Genomic DNA, 21,971 nt, shown 5'->3' with positions numbered 1-21,971 from the left:
TTTTCTTTATTCAAATAAGAGCATTTTTTGTTTGTTTTTATCAAATTCTGAATGAGCCGCAAAGTAGTTTCTCCTCAGAGCAACGTTCCCGTTAACTTTTGCACCACTTATTGAAGCAAGATAATGTTCCCATCAAGATAATGGGAACATTGTTACAGCAGAATAAATGTATGTTTAATCAAAAATAATGAAAAAAATGGTGTTTACTAAGTGAGAGGATTTACTCAAACAACATGTACATGACTTACACTTAACTGTGTGAAATACATTTGGATTTGCTAAGAGAACTGCGGCAAGACCCGGTGCTAAAATAGCCTGGATCTAAGCCATCAGCGAGATTTTGCTCAAACAAACACACTCCACAACTTTCTGGCTTATATCCACGTCTTCTGGATACTCACAATATTACTGACATATTGTTACAGCTCATTTTGGTAATGCCAAACACTGAAAACTTACCAAGATGGAAGAAGTAATCACAAGAGTGGTGAATTGGTATTTTTTTTAATTTTTTTTTTTAGCTTTAACTCCTTCTTTTAACATGATGAGATTTTACTGCTTTGAAATTTCATATATCTCATAACTTTTCATCTTTGTAACTAAATCACAGAATTTGAATTTTACAACATGCAAATAGTTTCTTGTTATTTTAACCGGTCCCACTCAAACAGGACTATAAGACCCTCTGTGTGTTTACACAGTTTGTTGTGTGATTGCATCTTCTTGCTTCGTCTTGCTCCTAGTCTTGTTCTCTGAGTCAGAGAGACTGAGGTCCATGGTGCCATGTAAAACTACTTTGAAATTCTGACTGTTTGATAATAAATGATGAAAACTTGTAATTTGAGCATATTTGTCTTCTCTCATAAAAAACCCAGCAGCACAGGGTTTATGAAGGTACTAGCTAGCCAATATTTGTGTGTATGCTGCTGCCTCTCGTCTCGTGTTACTTAAAAAATTAACCCCACAGCTTCAATAACCGTATCTAAAAATCTCTCAGTGAAAGTTACGGTTGTAGGTTTGGAAACATTTTGGGGTAGCCAGTGTTAAATAGAGACAGGGCCACATTCTTTATCTAGTCATTGTAATGAAAGAAGCACATTAAAAACTATATGAGAGTTTGCTTTTAACAAGCATGTAATGACTCTACTTAGTTTAGGTAGTCTTAGGGAGTCAAACTGAAAGTAGCATTTTGTGGATGTTTTCCCTGCTGCCCGATCCCATCAGTCTCTTAAAGCATCATTTTTTATGCGCCCTGGTGTGACAGAGGTTTCATGGCGCTATCAGCACATCAGGTATATTACGGTTGAAAACAAGTGCCCGGCCTTCCAGTGGGTGTTCGACCCCTCGTGCACAGCTCAGGAGTCTAAACGACCCAGCAGTTATGGACATGTGTGTTTTTGGTGTGCTGTCCCTCGTTCTCCCTGCTTGCAGGTGTGTGTGTGTGTGTGTGTGTGTGTGTGTGTGTGTGTGTGGATGCCGGCGTTTCTGAGAGCACCTGTTTACAGGCACCTTCAGGCCTGGTGGGTGTGGCCCTGCCAGGTGGTTGGCCACACCTGAAGACCATCACACAGCTGATCAAGCCTTGTCGGAGGAGCTACTTAAGAATGCGGTGGCGCTCTCTCTGATGCTGGATCATTGCGTGACTTCACGTTAGTCTCTCGGCCAGTCAGTACGGATAGTCTGCCGCATTGTATGTGTCTTACGGCTGCCTGTTTGTTATCTCCCCAGGAGAAGCGTGGAGACGAGAGGGCAGCGAGCACGGGGTGCTCAGACACTGAGGAGCGGAGACAAGGAACACTAGCAGTGGGAAGAGGACATTTCACGGGAGTCGGGAACGCACTGCGGATTTATTGTTATTTTCCATTCACTGTAAATAAACGCACTGCTTGCATTCAGAGCTCCGTGCCTGGCTCCTCCTTCCTCACATCCCCACGGTTGACGCTGGCCAACCGTGACAAATAGCTGTTCTTAGATTCATTATTAGTTCAACATTGACAAATAGTAGTTGACTAATATCAGGAGCCAAAAAGAAAACAAAAAACAAACTAAATAAATATTTCAGACGCTGAAAATAAATTATTACGGTCGTTTAAATTTGCTGTCAGCAAGTTAGGTCTAATACATGTAGTCAATCTAATGAATCAATATTACATGTAAAAAGTGCAGAACTGAAAATGAAACTAAAATATAACGGTAAATGAACTGGTTCTTGTATAAAACCTTTCTACTCTCTACAACTTGCCTCATTCATGCACTCACTTTTTTCTATGCTTTTTCTCTGTAAGTGCTTTCTATCTAACATTAATACGCATTCATCCTCCCGATGGATGCATCGGAGAGCAACTTGGGGTTAGCATCTTGCCCAAGGATATTTGGCATGCAGGCTGGAGCAGGCGGGGATTGAACCAGCAACTTTCTGATTAGTAGGTTTCCTGCTCTACCTGAGCTACAGACACCCCAATTTGTGGTGCTCTGGAAACAACACGTTCTCATCCCAACAGGTAACGATGCTATGTGACAAATCATCGGTATGTGTAAATGTGTTTTTTGTTCTAATCATGAATCGCTTTGTAAAACAAGACCTGATAGGGTTAAGGTTAAAGTTATGGTTAGAGTTAATGTTAGGGATAGGGCTGGAATGGACGGCTGGAGCCTCTCCTCCAAGTGTGTGTTACTGCCGCGATCAGCATTCTGTTGTATGCTTTTTCTCTGTAAGCGCTTCGAGCCTGTACTTTTTTGCTTTAGCTGAGTAATGAAGTTGAATCAGTACTTTAACTTTCACTGGAACAATAGTATTTTTACTTCTACTTAAGAATGTCTGATCTTTTGCCAACTCTGGCTGTCTCTCAGTCTTGGAATACCCACTTGTTGTCCAGCGGTGTCCTGGGAATATGGGAACTAGACAGACTGGGGAAACAATGGGAGGAGACACAAAGATGGAATCACTTTTACCATCTTTGATGTATTTGCTGGTCGTCTTATTTCTTCTATTTTGCAAGCACAGTGTTGCAATCATTGTCTTTGTGGTACAATGACACAGGTAGAATGCAGGTGTTTTCATGTAACACGATGCCAGAAAGATGAGTAATGTGTTTTGAAGAGAAGATAAAACATCATGTTTGAACAAAGATAAGCAGCAGACACGTCTGTGTGTGAGTTATTCAGGTTCAGTAAGAAGGTAATATGTCTGCAGAATTTGTAATTCTTATGAAGATATTGCTTGTACAATAAATAAAATCCCTTTAACTTCTTCTTCTGGAGAGTGTCTTTATATATTTAGTCATTTATTTAGGCTTTATTTAGTAGTAACGCTAGTCGGGGATATATATCAGAGTTTACTTTCAGATATGAGCATTGTGTTTTCTGTGGATGAATGAATGAATTATTTATTTATGTATTTTTTGAAAGACTGGCTCATGTAAAATCTCTGAAAGTATGACACAGCTCTCCTGTTACACTTTATGGACTCCTGAGCTTCACCATGAGGGCCTGTCTTTATTCACTGAAATCCACTTTTATAATGAATTCACAGTAATCACTGACACCTTCAGAGCATTACATTCATTAAAGACGTCTTCTACACCTACTCTTCCAGACGACCGACACATACTTCAACCACTGCAGGTTAACCAGCCACTCATCAGTAAAGCAAAAACTAAATGTAAATGTCCTCATGTGGAAAAGACTGAAACACAACTCCCACATATCACTAATGTAACAGATCCATTTAGGGAGAGTGAGAACACTAGGCTGGATGTGTTTTAATGCAGGAACATTCATCATGTCTTGAGTTCAACAAATCATTTACATTGAATATGTGAGCTGGATGGTTACACGATACAATGTGATTGTCAACAATAACTGCAATGAACGCTGGTTTGAGGGCGGAGTCAAGGAGGCCATTTACGTGAAAAGGGAAAGACCCTCTCTGAATCAAGGAGGGGGCCTAAGGGTACATCTGTCACCATCTTACAATACGAAGCTGTAAAAAAGTAATTATAAAAAAGCATTTTTGTAGCTGAATGTTACTGGATAGCTGTTTCATCTGTAACACATCAAAATAACCTGCTAAGGTTTAATAGGCTATAAGGAACACACTCACTTCCTGAGCCCTGGGCAATAAGAGACGTTTTGTGTTTTATAATTTATTGATATGTTTGATCCTTTCTGACCTGCGTTAATGAAGCAGTCATTAGAGCACCATGTCCGCTATAATAGTTCTGTAGTTTGATGCTTGAGTCGTTGCAGACTTGTTGAAACTCCCTCACCCGTCAAAGCAGCGTCTTTGTTATTGGAGTCCAGCAGATGGCAGTGTTTCACTGTCTGACGGCTGTCTGAAGCTTCAGCTGGATTATCCGTTTGCTATGTTTGCCATGTTACAGTGGGGAGGAAAAACTCCTTTTTAACAGGAATATCTAGACATGAGTGATTACTGCAGTGGGGCACTATCTGTGCTATCTATAAGAAATGTTAGCAACAATAAAACTCTGAGGATCAGGGCTCCATTTCACTCCAGTGTTCAGTGGCATTTTAAAAGAGTGAATACCGACGCTGAATGTCTTTGTAAAGCAAAAGCACTTTGTTAGCCTTTACAGAGCAAAGCTATGGATCAATGTGCAGTGAAGAAAAATCCAGGTGGCCAGTCTGTCCTTTCCTAACCAATCACAGAGCTCCTTACATTGTTGCGCTGGAGAATAACTAAATATAATATAAAGATGATATTGAAAATAATCTTTTGTAGAGTCACTACTTAGTGGGCAGAGGACAGTTATCACTTTGCTGGATGCTTTAAAGTCGCATGTTCTGTATTTGCTGTATGCAGATTAACAGGATATTAACAGATTAACAGCTTTCATTAGACTTCATATGATAATCAGATAAGATAGAACTTTATTAATCCCTTGGGTGGGTTCCTCTGGGAAATTCGGTTTCCAAAAGCACAGCACCGACAGAAGTTACAGTTACAGAATGAATGTTATATATATACATACATACACACACATATATAAATACAGAGACAAATATAAATAAAAATAAAATATACGAAGGGGATAAATAGAATAAATAGGAATAAAAAATAAAAATACAAGTGAATTGCACATTTCAAGTATTGAGGTCTATTTGCACCATTGACTATTAACAAAAGTATTGCACAAAGGTATTGCACAGTGAGGTGAAGAGGCACTACAGCTTAGTTGTTCCCCCCTCCTTTGTCCTCCTGTCTCCCCTCCCTCTCCCCTCCAGAGAGGAGTTAAACAGTTTGATGGCGTGTGGGACAAAGGAGTTTTTAAGTCTGTTAGTTCTTGTCTTGGGGAGAAGCAACCTGTCACTGAACAGACTCTTCTGGTTGTTAATGGCCGTGTGCAGAGCAGCATTGTTCATAATGTCCATCAGTTTCTTTAATGTCCTTTTCTCTGCCACTGTCACCAGAGTGTCCAGCTTCATGCCGACCACAGAGCTAGCCTTCCTGATCAGTTTCTCCAGCCTGCGTGAGTCCTTCTTTGCTGTGCTGCTCCCCCAGCACACCACAGCATAGAAAAGTACTCCAGCAACCACTGACTGGTAAAACATCCTCAGGAGCTTCCTGCAGATGTTAAAAGACCTCAGCCTCCTGAGGAAGTACAGTCGGCTTTGGGCTTTTTTATACAGGTGCTCTGTGTTGCATGACCAGTCCAGTTTATTGTCCACCCACAGCCCGAGGTACTTGTACTTGTTGACCACCTCCTCCCCCTCTATCTGAACCGGCAGTGGACCTGCTCTAGACCTCCCGAAGTCCACAACCAGTTCCTTGGTCTTTGAGGTGTTGAGTTGCAGGTGGTTTGTGCAACTCAACACCTCAACAGTGAAGTGTTTCTCTTTCAGTGTTTATTCTTGGACATGGATATGCATATACATGGATTTTATTAAAATATGAAATTATTGTGTAAATAACGCTACATGTTAGATCAAAAGTTAGTAGAATTACAAAGGGTTTGTAGATTGTAAATGCAAAATGAGTTTGATTAGCCTGTAGAAACACAAAAGAGAGTAACAGGAAGTGTGTGTGTGACAGGACCTTTGCATGCCTATAGAAGGAGTGAGCACCCAGAGAGAAAAACAGAAGAGACAGACTCTAGCCAGATGAAGCAATGGAGGCTTTAAGAAAAGACATGAAAATGATATTAATGGTATGGTTTAGTGTGTTAATATAGGCCACAAATAGATAAAGGTGGACTTTCCTCAACCTAGAATTTTGAGCATAGCAGCAAAACCATAGATTTAACATAATTGGGAAAAAACAAGCCAAAGTTTGGCTTAAAATTTTACAGCTTGACCTCCCACTTATCCCGATCCTGAGAAGAAGCTCAAAGGACAGTCAATCTCCTGATGAAGACCAACAGAGCATCGTGAACCTGAAGAATTAACAGCAGGCTGGTAAGAACAGTGTGACATAACTGTTTAAAGGCATTGAATGTGATATTTTGCCTGGCTGGGACTTAATCTACAAGGAAAATACTGAAAGGAAACGGAGAAGAAACAGATTGTGTTTGCTGGAGATTTAAGACAACAAAGGACACTTTGAGAAGGGTACAGGGGCCAGTGGGAAGGTGAAGCCCAGAGGAGTATAATTGGGTTGAAATTGAAGCCTGAAAAAGGCCCAACAGAGACTGTACTTCCTGAGAATTCTCAGGAGGAATAACATCACACAGAGACTGCTGGTGTCCTTCTACAGAGCCACCATTGAGAGTGTTCTAACTTACTGCATATGTATTTGGTACACTAGCTGCACAGGGGCTCAGAGGAAAGCACTCCAAGGGATCATTAACACCGCCCAAAAGATCACTGGCTGCCCTCTCCCCACACTGGACGTTCTACACAACGCCCACTGTTTTAAAAAGGCCCAAAACATCATAAAAGACACCTCACATCCTGGCCACTCCCTGTTCGAACTGTTGCCCTCAGGCAGACGGTACAGGGCAATCAGAGCAAGGACTAATAGACTCAAACACAGTTGTTATCCAACTGCAATAACACATCTGAATACTACAAAAAAAATGTCCATCACGCCACTCTTGTGTTAATCTATGCACGGTCTGAAGCATGTGTGTGGGAATGTATGTGAATGTTTTACTGTTACATCTTATTAGTATTTTAAGTATTCTATCTATTTTATTTATTGAATTTTATTGTTTTATTTATATTTTGATATTGCTAGGGATGATGCAATGATCGGGGACCATTCTTCATTTCGTTGTTCTCGTGACAATGACAATAAAGTTTCTGATTCTGATTCTGAACTCATGATGGTGTTTAGAGATGTCCACCAGAGCACAACAAAGAGTCTCTTGCAGATTAAACCCAGGCGATAAGGTCCATACCAAGTACTCCTAATGACGCCAACAGTTTGCAAAATCGCTGAGAGGCCCTTTTGGATCCACCAGAGCCATTGCAAAAAAGTGGAAGTGAGTGACAGCATAACCTAAAAGACACCACCACCCCGACTCTTTGGTGATCTACAGGTGAAGGGAGGGCTGATTGGGTATATCCCGCCTTCTACTTCTCACCTGTAGTCTACTCACCAGAGAAATCGGTGTGTCTGGTCATCATGAAGATTATTCTGTTTACCACCTTGGCCCTGCTGCTTACAGCATGGACTCTGATGCACTTAATGGATCAAGAAGCCAACTTGTATAGAAGGACATGGACATATGACAATTCACACCTGGTCGAAGTGACACAGGACCACATCCATCCCTGGATGAACAACGCCTGATACAGATATATATGCTCACACATGCCTACTACAACGCAGCATGCTATATTATATGGCAAACCTATGAATATGACTCAAGTGACATGCGCAGCAAGCTTTGCCAATCTAGATTATCAATATTCAGGAATTGTCCTAACCACAGCGACCCCCTGACTATGGGACTATTATTTTGGGCTGTTTTTAAATGCATCGACCACCATCAACAAAGAGCAACTTCTCCTCACACTTGTCCAGCTGTCAAACTCTGAAAGAGTTACAGTTTCACCACTGAGCACTTTGAATGGTTATTCTTTTATTTAAAAGCACTTATTCTAGCTGCATCATCAATACGACAAAAACTGTGACTTCAACAAAAATGTATCTAAAAATATTTAGGGGGAAATGTTCCTACACCCCTCATGTAAACGTTACACCTCCAAAAGGGAGAAATAATCAGAATAAGGCGTAATCATTGTCCTGATAATAATGACCATGAAAATGAAACTAGGCCTACCTTTAGTTCAGCACACTCAGTGTTGCATAAAGACATGCGAACATGCCATCATCCATTCTGGAGCCTACTTTTAAAAAGAGCGAGCTGTTTATTCTGGCTGAGTAGCAAACAGAACCAACCATGACAACCTAAACTGGGAAAACACTCGGAAACCTTGAACACTGGGAATATGGAGACACAGGGGGTAGGTGAACAGACACTCTGACAAAGGACAGAGGAAAACAGAGACAATATATATAAGACAAGAAGTAACACAGACACCCTTTTCGGTGACAAAAAAGAGAAAATATCCAGTGAAAGGCAGTTCTCTTGGAAAAACTGCCTTATTGATGTCAACGGTCAGAGAAAAATGTCTGATAGGAAGGCAACCGTAGCTCATACAACCATTTGTTGCAACCAAAGAATGCAGAAGAGCGTTTTGGTCAGCTAAGAACAGGAAATTGAAGCTACAGTTCTCAAAATTTGACATGAGAAGATTGGATAAATGTTGCCTGGTCTGATGAGTCTTGATTTCTGCTCTGACATGCAGATGGTCGGGTCAGAATTTGGCATAAATAGCATGAAAGGATGGATCCATGCTGCCTTATGTCAGCTGTGCAGACTAGTGGTGGTGGTGTCACTGTGGGGGGGAGGGGCGGTATTTTTTTGCTGAAACGTTACATAGTGTGTGTGTGTGTGTGTGTGTGTGTGTGTGTGTGTGTGTGTGTGTGTGTGTGTGTGTGAGAGAGAGAGAGAGAACAACTTGAAACAAACTGCAGCAATAAGGGCAAACTAGTGCACAGTTATGTTTACGTGAGCGTTATTTTGTATGCATTTGTACAGTTCCATAACTGTGAGAATACATCGATAGCATTTAACTCTAGTAACAGGCATTTGTACCAGTAAGCATGAAAAAGTAGGGAAAAGAACTAGTATGTAAGCACTGACTAGTACTGTAAAGTATATGTGTATATAGGTCAATCGTGGCTCAAGAGTTCGCAGTTCATCCTGTAATTGGAAGGTTGCCAGATTGAGCCCCGCCTCCGACAGTCTCGGTCGTTGTGTCCCGGGGCAGGACACTTCACCCGTTGCCTACTGGTGGTGGTCAGAGGGCCCAGTGGCGCCAGTGTCCGGCAGCCTCGCCTCTGTCAGTGCGCCCCAGGGCAGCTGTGGCTACAATGTAGCTGCCATCACCAGTGTGTGAATGTGTGAATGACTGAATGTAGTGTAAAGCTCTTTGGGGTCCTTGGGGACTAAGTAAAGTTTAAGACCACATTCATTGCTTTTTTTTGTTGATGTTATTGTTTTGGGCTTTTTTTCCACAAGAATTTCTAGCTCCCCTAGAATTCTGGCCACCCAAACGATGATTGCTGCTGAGAGAGCACAAGGTTTTGTCCCCCTGTACTATTCATGTCAGTGCAGGGGGTTCTCCTTGAGAGGCCAGGGTGGAAAAAGGGATGCTTCAGAACCTCCGAGGGTGTTATGCGCTGATTTGCATCCAAGGCCAACATTTCTTTGATTAGCCTTACAAATAATGTTTGGCCATTTTCCGGTCCTCGCCTAACTTTCAGCAGTTTTTCGAGGTCATCGAGACACTTAAGTTTTATATATCGAGTTTCCTTGGATCGATAATGTGTCTCGTATTGAAATTGTTCTTGGGTCTTAAATGTCCAGCGCTGTTTGTTGTAGTTATCCTCGATGAAGTAGCAGTCAGTGTACAGGCCAGACTCTAGGAGATGATCTGGTAGCTGACCCTGGGTTTCAATTATGAATTTTAAAACATCATAATCGTCTTCCCCAGGATAGAGAGGCACCCCTGTAGCAAGCTCCACAGCTACCAGCCCCAGAGACCACATGTCGATTGCTTCGTCGTATGGAATGCCAAGCATAACCTCAGGTGCACAATAACCAGTTGTCCCCACACAGTCACCAGGAATCACTGCAGAAGCAGGACATGCGAGGCCAAAGTCTATGAGTTTGACTTTGACGGGAGACTCACTGCGGTTCACAACCATGATGTTTCCAGGTTTGAGGTCAGCATGCACTATTCCCACAGAACCCAGGTGGAACAGAGCATTTGCGAGCTGATGCAAAATTGGCCTGAGTTCTCTCATTGGGAGACCTCGGTTATTCCGGTCCCCAATGTAGTCCCACAGGCTTTGGTCGAGCAATTCGAAATTCAAGCAAATGCGCTGTCCATCGAGGAAATAGTCGTTCCATTCCACAATGTTGCACCTGTCTGGATCCAAGCGTCGTAGCTGCTCCAGGATGAAAATTTCCAGTTTTGCCTGGAGCAGAATTTCAGGGTCGCTCTTGTTGACTTTAATAGCAACGGTTTTGTTGTTTTTTGTATCGCGACATCTGGTTACCAAACCAAAGCCTCCTTCTCCAAGGAAGGCCTCTACCACGTGGTGATCTCCTAAAATGGTCCCTTCCGTTATTTGAAGATCATCTTCAGAGGCAGATGGGTTGGCTGAGGTGTTGATGTCTCCTTTTTGAGGAAATTCAACTGAGTTTTGGAAACTGCAGCTGAATTTTTGCAATCCATGACTTTTCCAGCTTGAAGGCTGCTGAGAGAGCACAAGGAGTTCTCCCCCTGTACTATTCATGTCAGTGCAGGGGGTTCTCCTTGAGAGGCCAGGGTCGAAAAAGGGATGCTTCAGAACCTCTGAGGGTGTTATGCGCTGATTTGCATCCAAGGCCAACATTTCTTTGATTAGCCTTACAAATAATGTTTGGCCATTTTCCGATCCTCGCCTAACTTTCAGCAGTTGTTCGAGGTCATCGAGACACTTAAGTTTTATCGATCGAGTTTCCTTGGATCGATAATCTGTCTCGTATTGAAATTGTTCTGGGGTCTTAAATGTCCAGCGCTGTTCCTTGTGGTTATCCTCGATGAAATAGCTGTCAGTGTACAAGCCAGACTCTAGGAGATGATCTGGTAGCTGACCCTGGGTTTCAATTATGAATTTCAAAACGTCATAATCGTCTTCCCCAGGATAGAGAGGCACCCCTGTAGCAAGCTCCACAGCTACCAGCCCTAGAGACCACATGTCAATTGCTTCATCATATGGAGTGCCAAGCATAATCTCAGGTGCACAATAACCAATTGTCCCCACACAGTCACCAGGAATCACTGCAGAGGTGTTACATGCGATGCCAAAGTCTATAAGTTTGACTCTGACTTGAGACTCACTGCGGTTCACAACCATGATGTTGACAGGTTTGAGGTCAGCATGCACTATTCCCACAGAACCCAGGTGGAATAGAGCATTTGCAAGCTGATGCAAAATTGGCCTGATTTCTCTCATTGGGAGACCTCGGTTATTCCGGTCCCCTATGTAGTCTGACAGGCTTTGGTCGAGGAGTTCAAAATTCAGGCAAATGCGCTCTCCATCGAGGAAATAGCCGTTCCATTCGACGATGTTGCACCTGTCTGGATCCAAGCGTCGTAGCTGCTCCAGGATGAAAATTTCCAGTTTTGCCTGGAGCAGAATTTCAGGGTCGCTCTTGTTGACTTTAACAGCAACAGTTTTGTTGTTTTTTGTATCGCGACATCTGGTTACAACACCAAAGCTTCCTTCTCCAAGGAAAGCCTCCACCATGTGGTGATCTCCCAAAATGGTCCCTTTAGATATTCCAAGCTCATCTGAGCCGAAGGATGGGTTGGCTGACATGGTGTAAAGTTTGCGCTGTGAATTGGTGAGAAACAAAACTGAACTTGTTTTGGTTTCTCTCGTAAATTGCTCTCAAATCTTCTCAAAAGGGTTTTAGTTGCTGCAGGTCAACGTCCGTTAAGCATAAAGTAACAGGTGAGCGCTCCTATTTATAGGTTTTGGAATCAAAGCAAAGTTATGACATCAGAAAGGATCAAAGCAAAGTTATCACGTCACAAGCGATCGAAGCGATTCTAATATGTGCGCATGCGCACATATGAGAAGCGATCGAAGCGATTGTAATATGTGTGCATGCGCACATATGAGAAGCGATCGAAGGGATTCTAATATGTGCGCATGCGCACACACGTGCTTGTTTGTGTAATATTGTTCACACTAAACTTGACCCTAATCAATTTAATATCAGTCAATCAAAGAAAATGTTAGTTTTGGAAAATTTTTAAATGACATAACTGACAGTTAAAACATTTTTTGTTCATGTATTTGTATTTGTATTGTCTTCGGGATTTTTTTTGCATACCATGTCAAGCTTTTCTGTATATAGTCATGTCGTAGATTTCGGAGCAAACAAGAAATTGAATTGGATTTTAATATTGCAGTGCTTGGATTTCGGATTTGGTGCTTAAAACTTCTTGAAACTGTAACCGTATTTCATTCACCACAAAGAACTATCTGATTGAATAGTTTTCTTATCAGATAGAGAAATAAAACGAGTCGCAAAGTCTAAAAGCAACATTTCTCTGCCTGGGCTGTACCTCTGCACGTTAGTCTGTTTCAATGTGTGACCCCCCACCCCCTCCCTGATCAGTCGGGGGTGAGTGCGCTAATGTGCCTGGAGGCCGTTTTAATGAGTGTTTGCTGGAAAACGAAAAATACAAGAAGGATTTGTACGTTTTCACAACGGGGGAGTTGCGTAAGTACTAGTAAATAATTTTCTCGAGTGTGTACGTTACACATGTTATTTGTTTAAAATTGGTATTATTATTTTGCTAGCTAGCAAACTCGCGGGATAAAGGATTGAAGTGCACTCAGTGCGATACAATACGGTGGCGCTATTCTAACAGTTAGTTATTGCAGGGTAACTTGTAGAATATGCTGTGAATTGAACCAAGATTACACAGCAGTAGCAGTAATACGAGTTACTTCCCTCAAGTGAAAGCGTTAAACGTTAGCCCGATGCTTAACTAGCCAACGTCAGGCTTTCTGATTGAAGGCTAAAAGCGACGTTGTCACCAAGTAAACAGAATATTGATGATATTTTTGTGTATCGCTGCAGCCTTTTCAAGTATTAACCTGGTGTCTTTGGGAACAGCTTAGGGGGAAATGACGGTAATATGACTGAACCATATGGGAAGAAAGAATAGGCACTTTTTGTGCTAGCGAAGTTTCCTGGCTTTCATTCAAAATCTGTTTATCATTAAACAATTGAAACATAATGGCTTCGAGCTGACATTGAGGCCTGTGGGGCACTATCAGCCACTGAGACAGTAGACAAGTGACTATTTCACACTTTAAGGCTGCCTGTTTATTTAAGGGAGATGAACAGTACATTCTAACTGTACATAATAATATCAATGATGATAGATTAAATAAATGGGTTTTTGAAAGACGCTTGTGCATTTTTAAAGTCTAAAGTGTTGAATTGATCTGAGTATGTCATCTGTTCAAAGCCTCTCCCAGTCAGTGCTGTTCTCTATGCCTGTCTTACTCTACATGATGTTATTAGCACAAACACTTTAAAGGTGATAATTAGGTCTACAACAATAACACAGACTGCAATGTAGTTAAGCGTCTTACAGTTAGTTTTGAATGAATGAACTTAAAAAACAACACAAGCAAAGATCTGTCTCCTCCTGTTTTTTGTGTCACATAAGAAAGAAGCATCAATATCTGATGAGAAGACTTATTCATTTGGCCTTTCACGTGGTCTTACTCAGGTGATGCGAAGTGAAATATGCATCCTTTTTATGGTAATGTGCTGGAAAATGTTGAAAATAGACATTAAACGTGCTTACAAAGTGCTTGAATTTGACCCTGAAAGGTGTATGAAGCCAGAAAAAGTCACACTTGGAGTAAAAACCTCTCATAGCAAGTTAATCATATTCAATTGATTTGATGCTTTCAGCACAAAATTTAGCCACACAGTCAGGACAGCGTCTGATTTACCTTCATCGGTAAACGTGTTTATGCAGTACATAGTAACAGTGTGGCTGAGTCCTCTGGTTCAAATCAGTTCCAGTACATTTGGAGATGTAAGTCTTAACCTTTCACATGCATCGGGAAGGAAAAAACATTTAATCTGCACAGTACTGCCGAAGTGCAGCGATACATTGTGAAGTGCACATTTGCATTTGTCATACAGTACCGAGCAAAAGTCTTGAACCACCCCCTTATTTTTTCGTGTTTTGCCAGGTCAGTCTGTGTTAACGGTGTTATTAACTGCATTCTTCAACTAAAGAAGTGAGAACAAATGATGTGGGGTTTTGTTTTTTTGCAATAGGCTGCAAGTAAATGTGTACAGATACAATTTAAAATTGGTTCTTTGTTAAGTTTTCTGGTCCTTTCCGTGACTTAGGTGTCTGTTTATGTTTGAATGTTTCAGAGATTAGTGTGAAGGGTCTTAACAGACAAAAAGTGGTCAAATACAAGCCCTGGATTAAAAATCAGAAACACTTTAAAAAGCCTGGAGAGCTATTCCTTAATACCACTTTAAAGATTACAGGGAAGTCCGGATCCCTGGAAGCAAATGAGGGATGGCTCAAGACTTTTGCACAGTGCTGTACATGTCATGTTCCCTGTTTTATAGCTCAGCTCAAACTGACACGTTCTCACTAACTGCTTCTCATTTTCTCCACAGTAAACTTTGACCACTTCCAGATACTGCGGGCCATCGGGAAAGGAAGCTTTGGAAAGGTAATGCAGCCTCCATTTTTCACGCCACTTGTATATTGTTTGCCCTTAATTACCCACCACGGTCGTCATCTCTAAAGAATCAGTGCAAGCGAAGCGAAATGTGCTGGGATTACACTTTAGTTCTCGTGTGCTGCTGTTATTTAATAACAGTTATAAATGCAGCTGATGTAATTATTTCTATAAAGTCAGTTAGAGGAGAGCCGATTTCTATTTCATCTCACTCAATCTAGGTGGGAATTTTGACCCCACGTCTCAATTTAATTACACAGCAGCAAAATTCTGCGGCTCTATTTGTCATCGCGCTCAACGGTTGGGCTGAAGGCAGGAGGAGAACTTAGTGTGTGTGTGATACACAATTGGGGCTGCAGAGATTGGAATAGTTTACCTTCATTTGAAATATCACTGCCCTGTGCACATTGTTGGCTTTAAAATTCAAACTTAAAGAGTTTGTAAGTAAACTGGCTGAGATGAGACAGACGATGCACCGGGTCCTCGTCTGAGTGCGGCCCGATGTCCATGTTGTCATTTATGAGCAACACGAATGCCACAACAAAGGAAGACGTCGCAGCGATGATGTATCTGTGGCTTTTTGTCACACTTGGAAACCACGGTGTTGTGCAGCTATTTGCCTTGTTGCAGGGTTTTAAAAAAACTGCAGTTTTGATTTTAGTGAAAGACACCGTCTCATGACTCATTGAGTGCCGCGACTGACAAGCCAATCCGTGGCCTGCAGTCTGACGATGTCACATTTCCTGACTGCTTGGAACCCCGACTAAGTCGTCCTGTAGCTCACATCATAATGTTTCCATCTCTCTGCTTGACTGCAGGGATGCTATTTTTTGCATCACACTCCTATTTCAAAAGGTCAGTTAAAGCCACATAATTTCGTTTCATCTCCCCACAGCACTTTCTCCAAAGTCTTCCCTGAATCATTTAGATGTTCACTGGCACTTGAGATGGGCCTATACATGTTTCTCCTTGAACAGGTAGCTACCCTATGTTAGCCTAGCTTTCTATCACTGATGCTCTGTGTGTATGCTGCTGCCTCTCGTCTCGTGTTACTTAAAAAATTAACCCCACAGCTTCAATAACCGTATCTAAAAATCTCTCAGTGAAAGTTACGGTTGAAGGTTTGGAAACATTTTGGGGTAGCCAGTGTTAAATAGAGACAGTGCCACATTCTTTATCTAGTCATTGTAATGAAAGAAGCACATTAAAAACTATATGAGAGTTTGCTTTTAACAAGCATGTAATGACTCTACTTAAAAACTGAAAGTAGCATTTTGTGGATGTTTTCCCTGCTGCCCGATCCCATCAGTCTCTTAAAGCATCATTTTTTATGCGCCCTGGTGTGACAGAGGTTTCATGGCGCTACAGGTTACCTGAGCACATCAGGTATATTACGGTTGAAAACGAGTGCCCGGCCTTCCAGTGGGTGGTCGACCCCTCGTGCACAGCTCAGGAGTCTAAACGACCCAGCAGTTATGGACATGTGTGTTTTTGGTGTGCTGTCCCTCCTTCTCCCTGCTTGTGTGTGTGTGTGTGTGTGTGTGTGTGTGTGTGTGTGTGTGTGTGTGTGTGTGTGTGGATGCCGGCGTTTCTGAGAGCACCTGTTTACAGGCACCTTCAGGCCTGGTGGGTGTGGCCCTGCCAGGTGGTTGGCCACACCTGAAGACCATCACACAGCTGATCAAGCCTTGTCGGAGGAGCTACTTAAGAATGCGGTGGCGCTCTCTCTGACGCTGGATCATTGCGTGACTTCACGTTAGTCTCTCGGCCAGTCAGTACGGATAGTCTGCCGCATTGTATGTGTCTTACGGCTGCCTGTTTGTTATCTCCCCAGGAGAAGCGTGGAGACGAGAGGGCAGCGAGCACGGGGTGCTCAGACACTGAGGAGCGGAGACAAGGAACACTAGCACTGGGAAGAGGACATTTCACGGGAGTCGGGAACGCACTGCGGATTTATTGTTATTTTCCATTCACTGTAAATAAACGCACTGCTTGCATTCAGAGCTCCGTGCCTGGCTCCTCCTTCCTCACATCCCCACGGTTGACGCTGGCCAACCGTGACAAATAGCTGTTCTTAGATTCATTATTAGTTCAACATTGACAAATAGTAGTTGACTAATATCAGGAGCCAAAAAGAAAACAAAAAACAAACTAAATAAATATTTCAGACGCTGAAAATAAATTATTACGGTCGTTTAAATTTGCTGTCAGCAAGTTAGGTCTAATACATGTAGTCAATCTAATGAATCAATATTACATGTAAAAAGTACAGAACTGAAAATAAAACTAAAATATAACGGTAAATGAACTGGTTCTTGTATAAAACCTTTCTACTCTCTACAACTTGCCTCATTCATGCACTCACTTTTTTCTATGCTTTTTCTCTGTAAGTGCTTTCTATCTAACATTAATACGCATTCATCCTCCCGATGGATGCATCGGAGAGCAACTTGGGGTTAGCATCTTGCCCAAGGATATTTGGCATGCAGGCTGGAGCAGGCGGGGATTGAACCAGCAACTTTCTGATTAGTAGGTTTCCTGCTCTACCTGAGCTACAGACACCCCAATTTGTGGTGTTCTGGAAACAACACGTTCTCATCCCAACAGGTAACGATGCTATGTGACAAATCATCGGTATGTGTAAATGTGTTTTTTGTTCTGATCATGAATCGCTTTGTAAAACAAGACCTGATAGGGTTAAGGTTAAAGTTATGGTTAGAGTTAATGTTAGGGATAGGGCTGGAATGGACGGCTGGAGCCTCTCCTCCAAGTGTGTGTTACTGCCGCGATCAGCATTCTGTTGTATGCTTTTCTCTGTAAGCGCTTCGAGCCTGTACTTTTTTGCTTTAGCTGAGTAATGAAGTTGAATCAGTACTTTAACTTTCACTGGAACAATAGTATTTTTACTTCTACTTAAGAATGTCTGATCTTTTGCCAACTCTGGCTGTCTCTCAGTCTTGGAATACCCACTTGTTGTCCAGCGGTGTCCTGGGAATATGGGAACTAGACAGACTGGGGAAACAATGGGAGGAGACACAAAGATGGAATCACTTTTACCATCTTTTATGTATTTGCTGGTCGTCTTATTTCTTCTATTTTGCAAGCACAGTGTTGCAATCATTGTCTTTGTGGTACAATGACACAGGTAGAATGCAGGTGTTTTCATGTAACACGATGCCAGAAAGATGAGTAATGTGTTTTGAAGAGAAGATAAAACATCATGTTTGAACAAAGATAAGCAGCAGACACGTCTGTGTGTGAGTTATTCAGGTTCAGTAAGAAGGTAATATGTCTGCAGAATTTGTCATTCTTATGAAGATATTGCTTGTACAATAAATAAAATCCCTTTAACTTCTTCTGGAGAGTGTCTTTATATATTTAGTCATTTTGGGGCGATCCTTTATTTAGTACTAACTCTAGTCGGGGATATATATCAGAGTTTACTTTCAGATATGAGCATTGTGTTTCCTGTGGATGAATGAATGAATTATTTATTTATGTATTTTTTGAAAGACTGGCTCATGTAAAATCTCTGAAAGTATGACACAGCTCTCCTGTTACACTTTATGGACTCCTGAGCTTCACCATGAGGGCCTGTCTTTATTCACTGAAATCCACTTTTATAATGAATTCACAGTAATCACTGACACCTTCAGAGCATTACATTCATTAAAGACGTCTTCTACACCTACTCTTCCAGACGACCGACACATACTTCAACCACTGCAGGTTAACCAGCCACTCATCAGTAAAGCAAAAACTAAATGTAAATGTCCTCATGTGGAAAAGACTGAAACACAACTCCCACATATCACTAATGTAACAGATCCATTTAGGGAGAGTGAGAACACTAGGCTGGATGTGTTTTAATGCAGGAACATTCATCATGTCTTGAGTTCAACAAATCATTTACATTGAATATGTGAGCTGGATGGTTACACGATACAATGTGATTGTCAACAATAACTGCAATGAACGCTGGTTTGAGGGCGGAGTCAAGGAGGCCATTTACGTGAAAAGGGAAAGACCCTCTCTGAATCAAGGAGGGGGCCTAAGGGTACATCTGTCACCATCTTACAATGCTGTGATTGCAGCCGTTCTCCAACTCTCTGTGAATGGTACTCAAGACCATTGATCAGTGGTTGTTGATCAATGGTCATGAGAATTTGCATAATCATGATTAAGGAACTGACCTCCCAGCCCATTGTTCCTTCAGTCGGCTGGTTTCTCTGACTGAAAACGCTACGTCCAGAAGAACAGGATCAACTTTTGGAGATTTACTTCCCTGGATGATTGAGCACGCATCAAGACCTTTAATCAGGCCAACAAATATCTTGTACTCAATTTTAGCAGCAGCCATTGTGACACTGATGATAAAACTTGTGTAAAAGTGCGAAGCTGTAAAAAAGTAATTATAAAAAAGCATTTTTGTAGCTGAATGTTACTGGATAGCTGTTTCATCTGTAACACATCAAAATAACCTGCTAAGGTTTAATAGGCTATAAGGAACACACTCACTTCCTGAGCCCTGGGCAATAAGAGACGTTTTGTGTTTTATAATTTATTGATATGTTTGATCCTTTCTGACCTGCGTTAATGAAGCAGTCATTAGAGCACCATGTCCGCTATAATAGTTCTGTAGTTTGATGCTTGAGTCGTTGCAGACTTGTTGAAACTCCCTCACCCGTCAAAGCAGCGTCTTTGTTATTGGAGTCCAGCAGATGGCAGTGTTTCACTGTCTGACGGCTGTCTGAAGCTTCAGCTGGTTTATCCGTTTGCTATGTTTGCCATGTTACAGTGGGGAGGAAAAACTCCTTTTTGACAGGAATATCTAGACATGAGTGATTACTGCAGTGGGGCACTATCTGTGCTATCTATAAGAAATGTTAGCAACAATAAAACTCTGAGGATCAGGGCTCCATTTCACTCCAGTGTTCAGTGGCATTTTAAAAGAGTGAATACCGACGCTGAATGTCTTTGTAAAGCAAAAGCACTTTGTTAGCCTTTACAGAGCAAAGCTATGGATCAATGTGCAGTGAAGAAAAATCCAGGTGGCCAGTCTGTCCTTTCCTAACCAATCACAGAGCTCCTTACATTGTTGCGCTGGAGAATAACTAAATATAATATAAATATAATATAAAGATGATATTGAAAATAATCTTTTGTAGAGTCACTACTTAGTGGGCAGAGGACAGTTATCACTTTGCTGGATGCTTTAAAGTCGCATGTTCTGTATTTGCAGATTAACAGGATATTAACAGATTAACAGCTTTCATTAGACTTCATATGATAATCAACAGTGAAGTGTTTCTCTTTCAGTGTTTATTCTTGCTCATTGAATGATCTCTGTTCAGATAATGTGCTGCACTCATCTCATGTTTCTTTAAATACGGCATCACTTGTCCAGCTGTCAAACTCTGAAAGAGTTACAGTTTCACCACTGAGCACTTTGAATGGTTATTCTTTTATTTAAAAGCACTTGTTCTAGCTGCATCATCAATACGACAAAAACTGTGACTTCAACAAAAATGTATCTAAAAATATTTAGGGGGAAATGTTCCTACACCCCTCATGTAAACGTTACACCTCCAAAAGGGAGAAATAATCAGAATAAGGCGTAATCATTGTCTTGATAATAATGACCATGAAAATGAAACTAGGCCTACCTTTAGTTCAGCACACTCAGTGTTGCATAAAGACATGCGAACATGCCATCATCCATTCTGGAGCCTACTTTTAAAAAGAGCGAGCTGTTTATTCTGGCTGAGTAGCAAACAGAACCAACCATGAAAACCTAAACTGGGAAAACACTCGGAAACCTTGAACACTGGGAATATGGAGACACAGGGGGTAGGTGAACAGACACTCTGACAAAGGACAGAGGAAAACAGATACAGTATATACACTGAGGGGTGATCCGGGAGTGGACAAACATGGGAACACAGACTAGGATTATCAAAATAAGACAAGAAGTAGCACGAACACAGAGACTGAGATAAGGACACATGAGCTTGACACTAGGATGGAAATAAACAAACATGGGAACACACGACGGACTGAGGAGACAAGGACAACACACAAAGAGAGGGACACTGGAAACAGGTAAAGGAGACAAAAACCCAGAGACAGCACTAAGACACAAAGAGAGGGAGACACAAGACGGGCTGGGGACACTAAGGGGACGCCGAGGACAGAACACAGAGACGAACTCTATGACAGACATTACGTGACAACAAGACTGACATCCACAGGAGACACAGAAAAAACAATAATCAGAAAATTCACGAATGCAGGAAAAGTAAACTAGGAAACTTCAGTCAGTATAAGAACACAACAATAATGATGAAGCAACATTCAAAAGTCCACCAACACAAAACACTGGGACAAAGACCCAGAACCATGACACACAGACACTGACAGTGTTCTTGTTAATGCTCTGCCTCCTCTGGATCTTTAGTTAGCTAAAGTGGACTGCAGTCTTTCATTTATTGATATCATTAATAGTTTACCCATATTAGACTCTTTAGTCCACCTGAATCAAACATAACAACATGTTACAAGCTGTTTTACTGCTTCCAGTGTCTCAGATCTCATGCAAACAAGTGGCTGGCTCAGTGAATGTTAATTTAGCACATGTTATATAGAATAGAATAGAATAGAATAGAATTCAACTTTATTGTCATTGCACATGCACAGGTACAGGGCAACGAAATGCAGTTTGCATCCATCCAGAAGTGCTTTAGTGATATAGATATATTACAATATATATTAGCAATAGTATAGATATGTAAGTATATTACAGAAATGGGTCTATTATGGTATGTTATAATGTACACGGTATGAAGTATGTTGTGAATATTCTATAACTATAAGTATGTACAGGCTGTAGTGAGTACAAGCTATGTACAGGCTATGAACAGGATATAAATATGAAAAACTATACAGAATATGAAATAAATAACTTTACAGAAATCTGAGATATACAGCTATACAGAAATGTGAACTATGCAAGTTGTAAACAGTTGTAGGGTTAAAGATTATCGAATGTACAGAATGATTATTTACACAGAGCTATACAGTAGTGCAGTTAAGATAAGTGAGGGTGTAGATAGTTTCTACAGAGGCTATATAAAGTGCTAGTGGTTGT

The 21,971-nt window shown here is 41.4% G+C and overlaps 1 protein-coding gene and 2 long non-coding RNA genes across 3 annotated transcripts; 2 read left to right on the top strand and 1 right to left on the bottom strand.

Moving 5' to 3' along the window:
* The first annotated feature begins 1,289 nt into the window (after nt 1-1,289).
* LOC146681798 (uncharacterized) lies at nt 1,290-1,897 on the top strand. The gene is made up of 2 exons (XR_014917949.1): nt 1,290-1,649; nt 1,729-1,897. It is a non-coding gene; the product is annotated as an uncharacterized LOC146681798 (long non-coding RNA).
* A 7,594-nt stretch (nt 1,898-9,491) lies between these two features.
* On the bottom strand, nt 9,492-12,063 carry LOC146681797 (uncharacterized). The gene has a single exon (XM_085448418.1). It carries the CDS (start codon nt 11,900-11,902, stop codon nt 9,566-9,568), a length of 2,337 nt encoding a protein of 778 aa, XP_085304544.1. The 5' UTR covers nt 11,903-12,063; the 3' UTR covers nt 9,492-9,565.
* Nucleotides 12,064-12,395: 332 nt separating this feature from the next.
* On the top strand, nt 12,396-16,827 carry LOC146681796 (uncharacterized). Its single transcript, XR_014917947.1, has 2 exons — nt 12,396-12,815; nt 14,760-16,827. It is a non-coding gene; the product is annotated as an uncharacterized LOC146681796 (long non-coding RNA).
* The last annotated feature ends 5,144 nt before the right edge of the window (nt 16,828-21,971 follow it).

Source organism: Copadichromis virginalis, linkage group LG23, assembly GCF_057382275.1.
Source record: "Copadichromis virginalis isolate Kocher_CV1m ecotype Utaka linkage group LG23, C_Virginalis_male_GT1.1, whole genome shotgun sequence".
In the NCBI taxonomy this organism is placed as follows: Eukaryota; Metazoa; Chordata; class Actinopteri; order Cichliformes; family Cichlidae; genus Copadichromis; species Copadichromis virginalis.
Note: the sequence above shows the minus strand (reverse complement) of the source record. Positions and strands in the feature narration are given on the sequence as shown.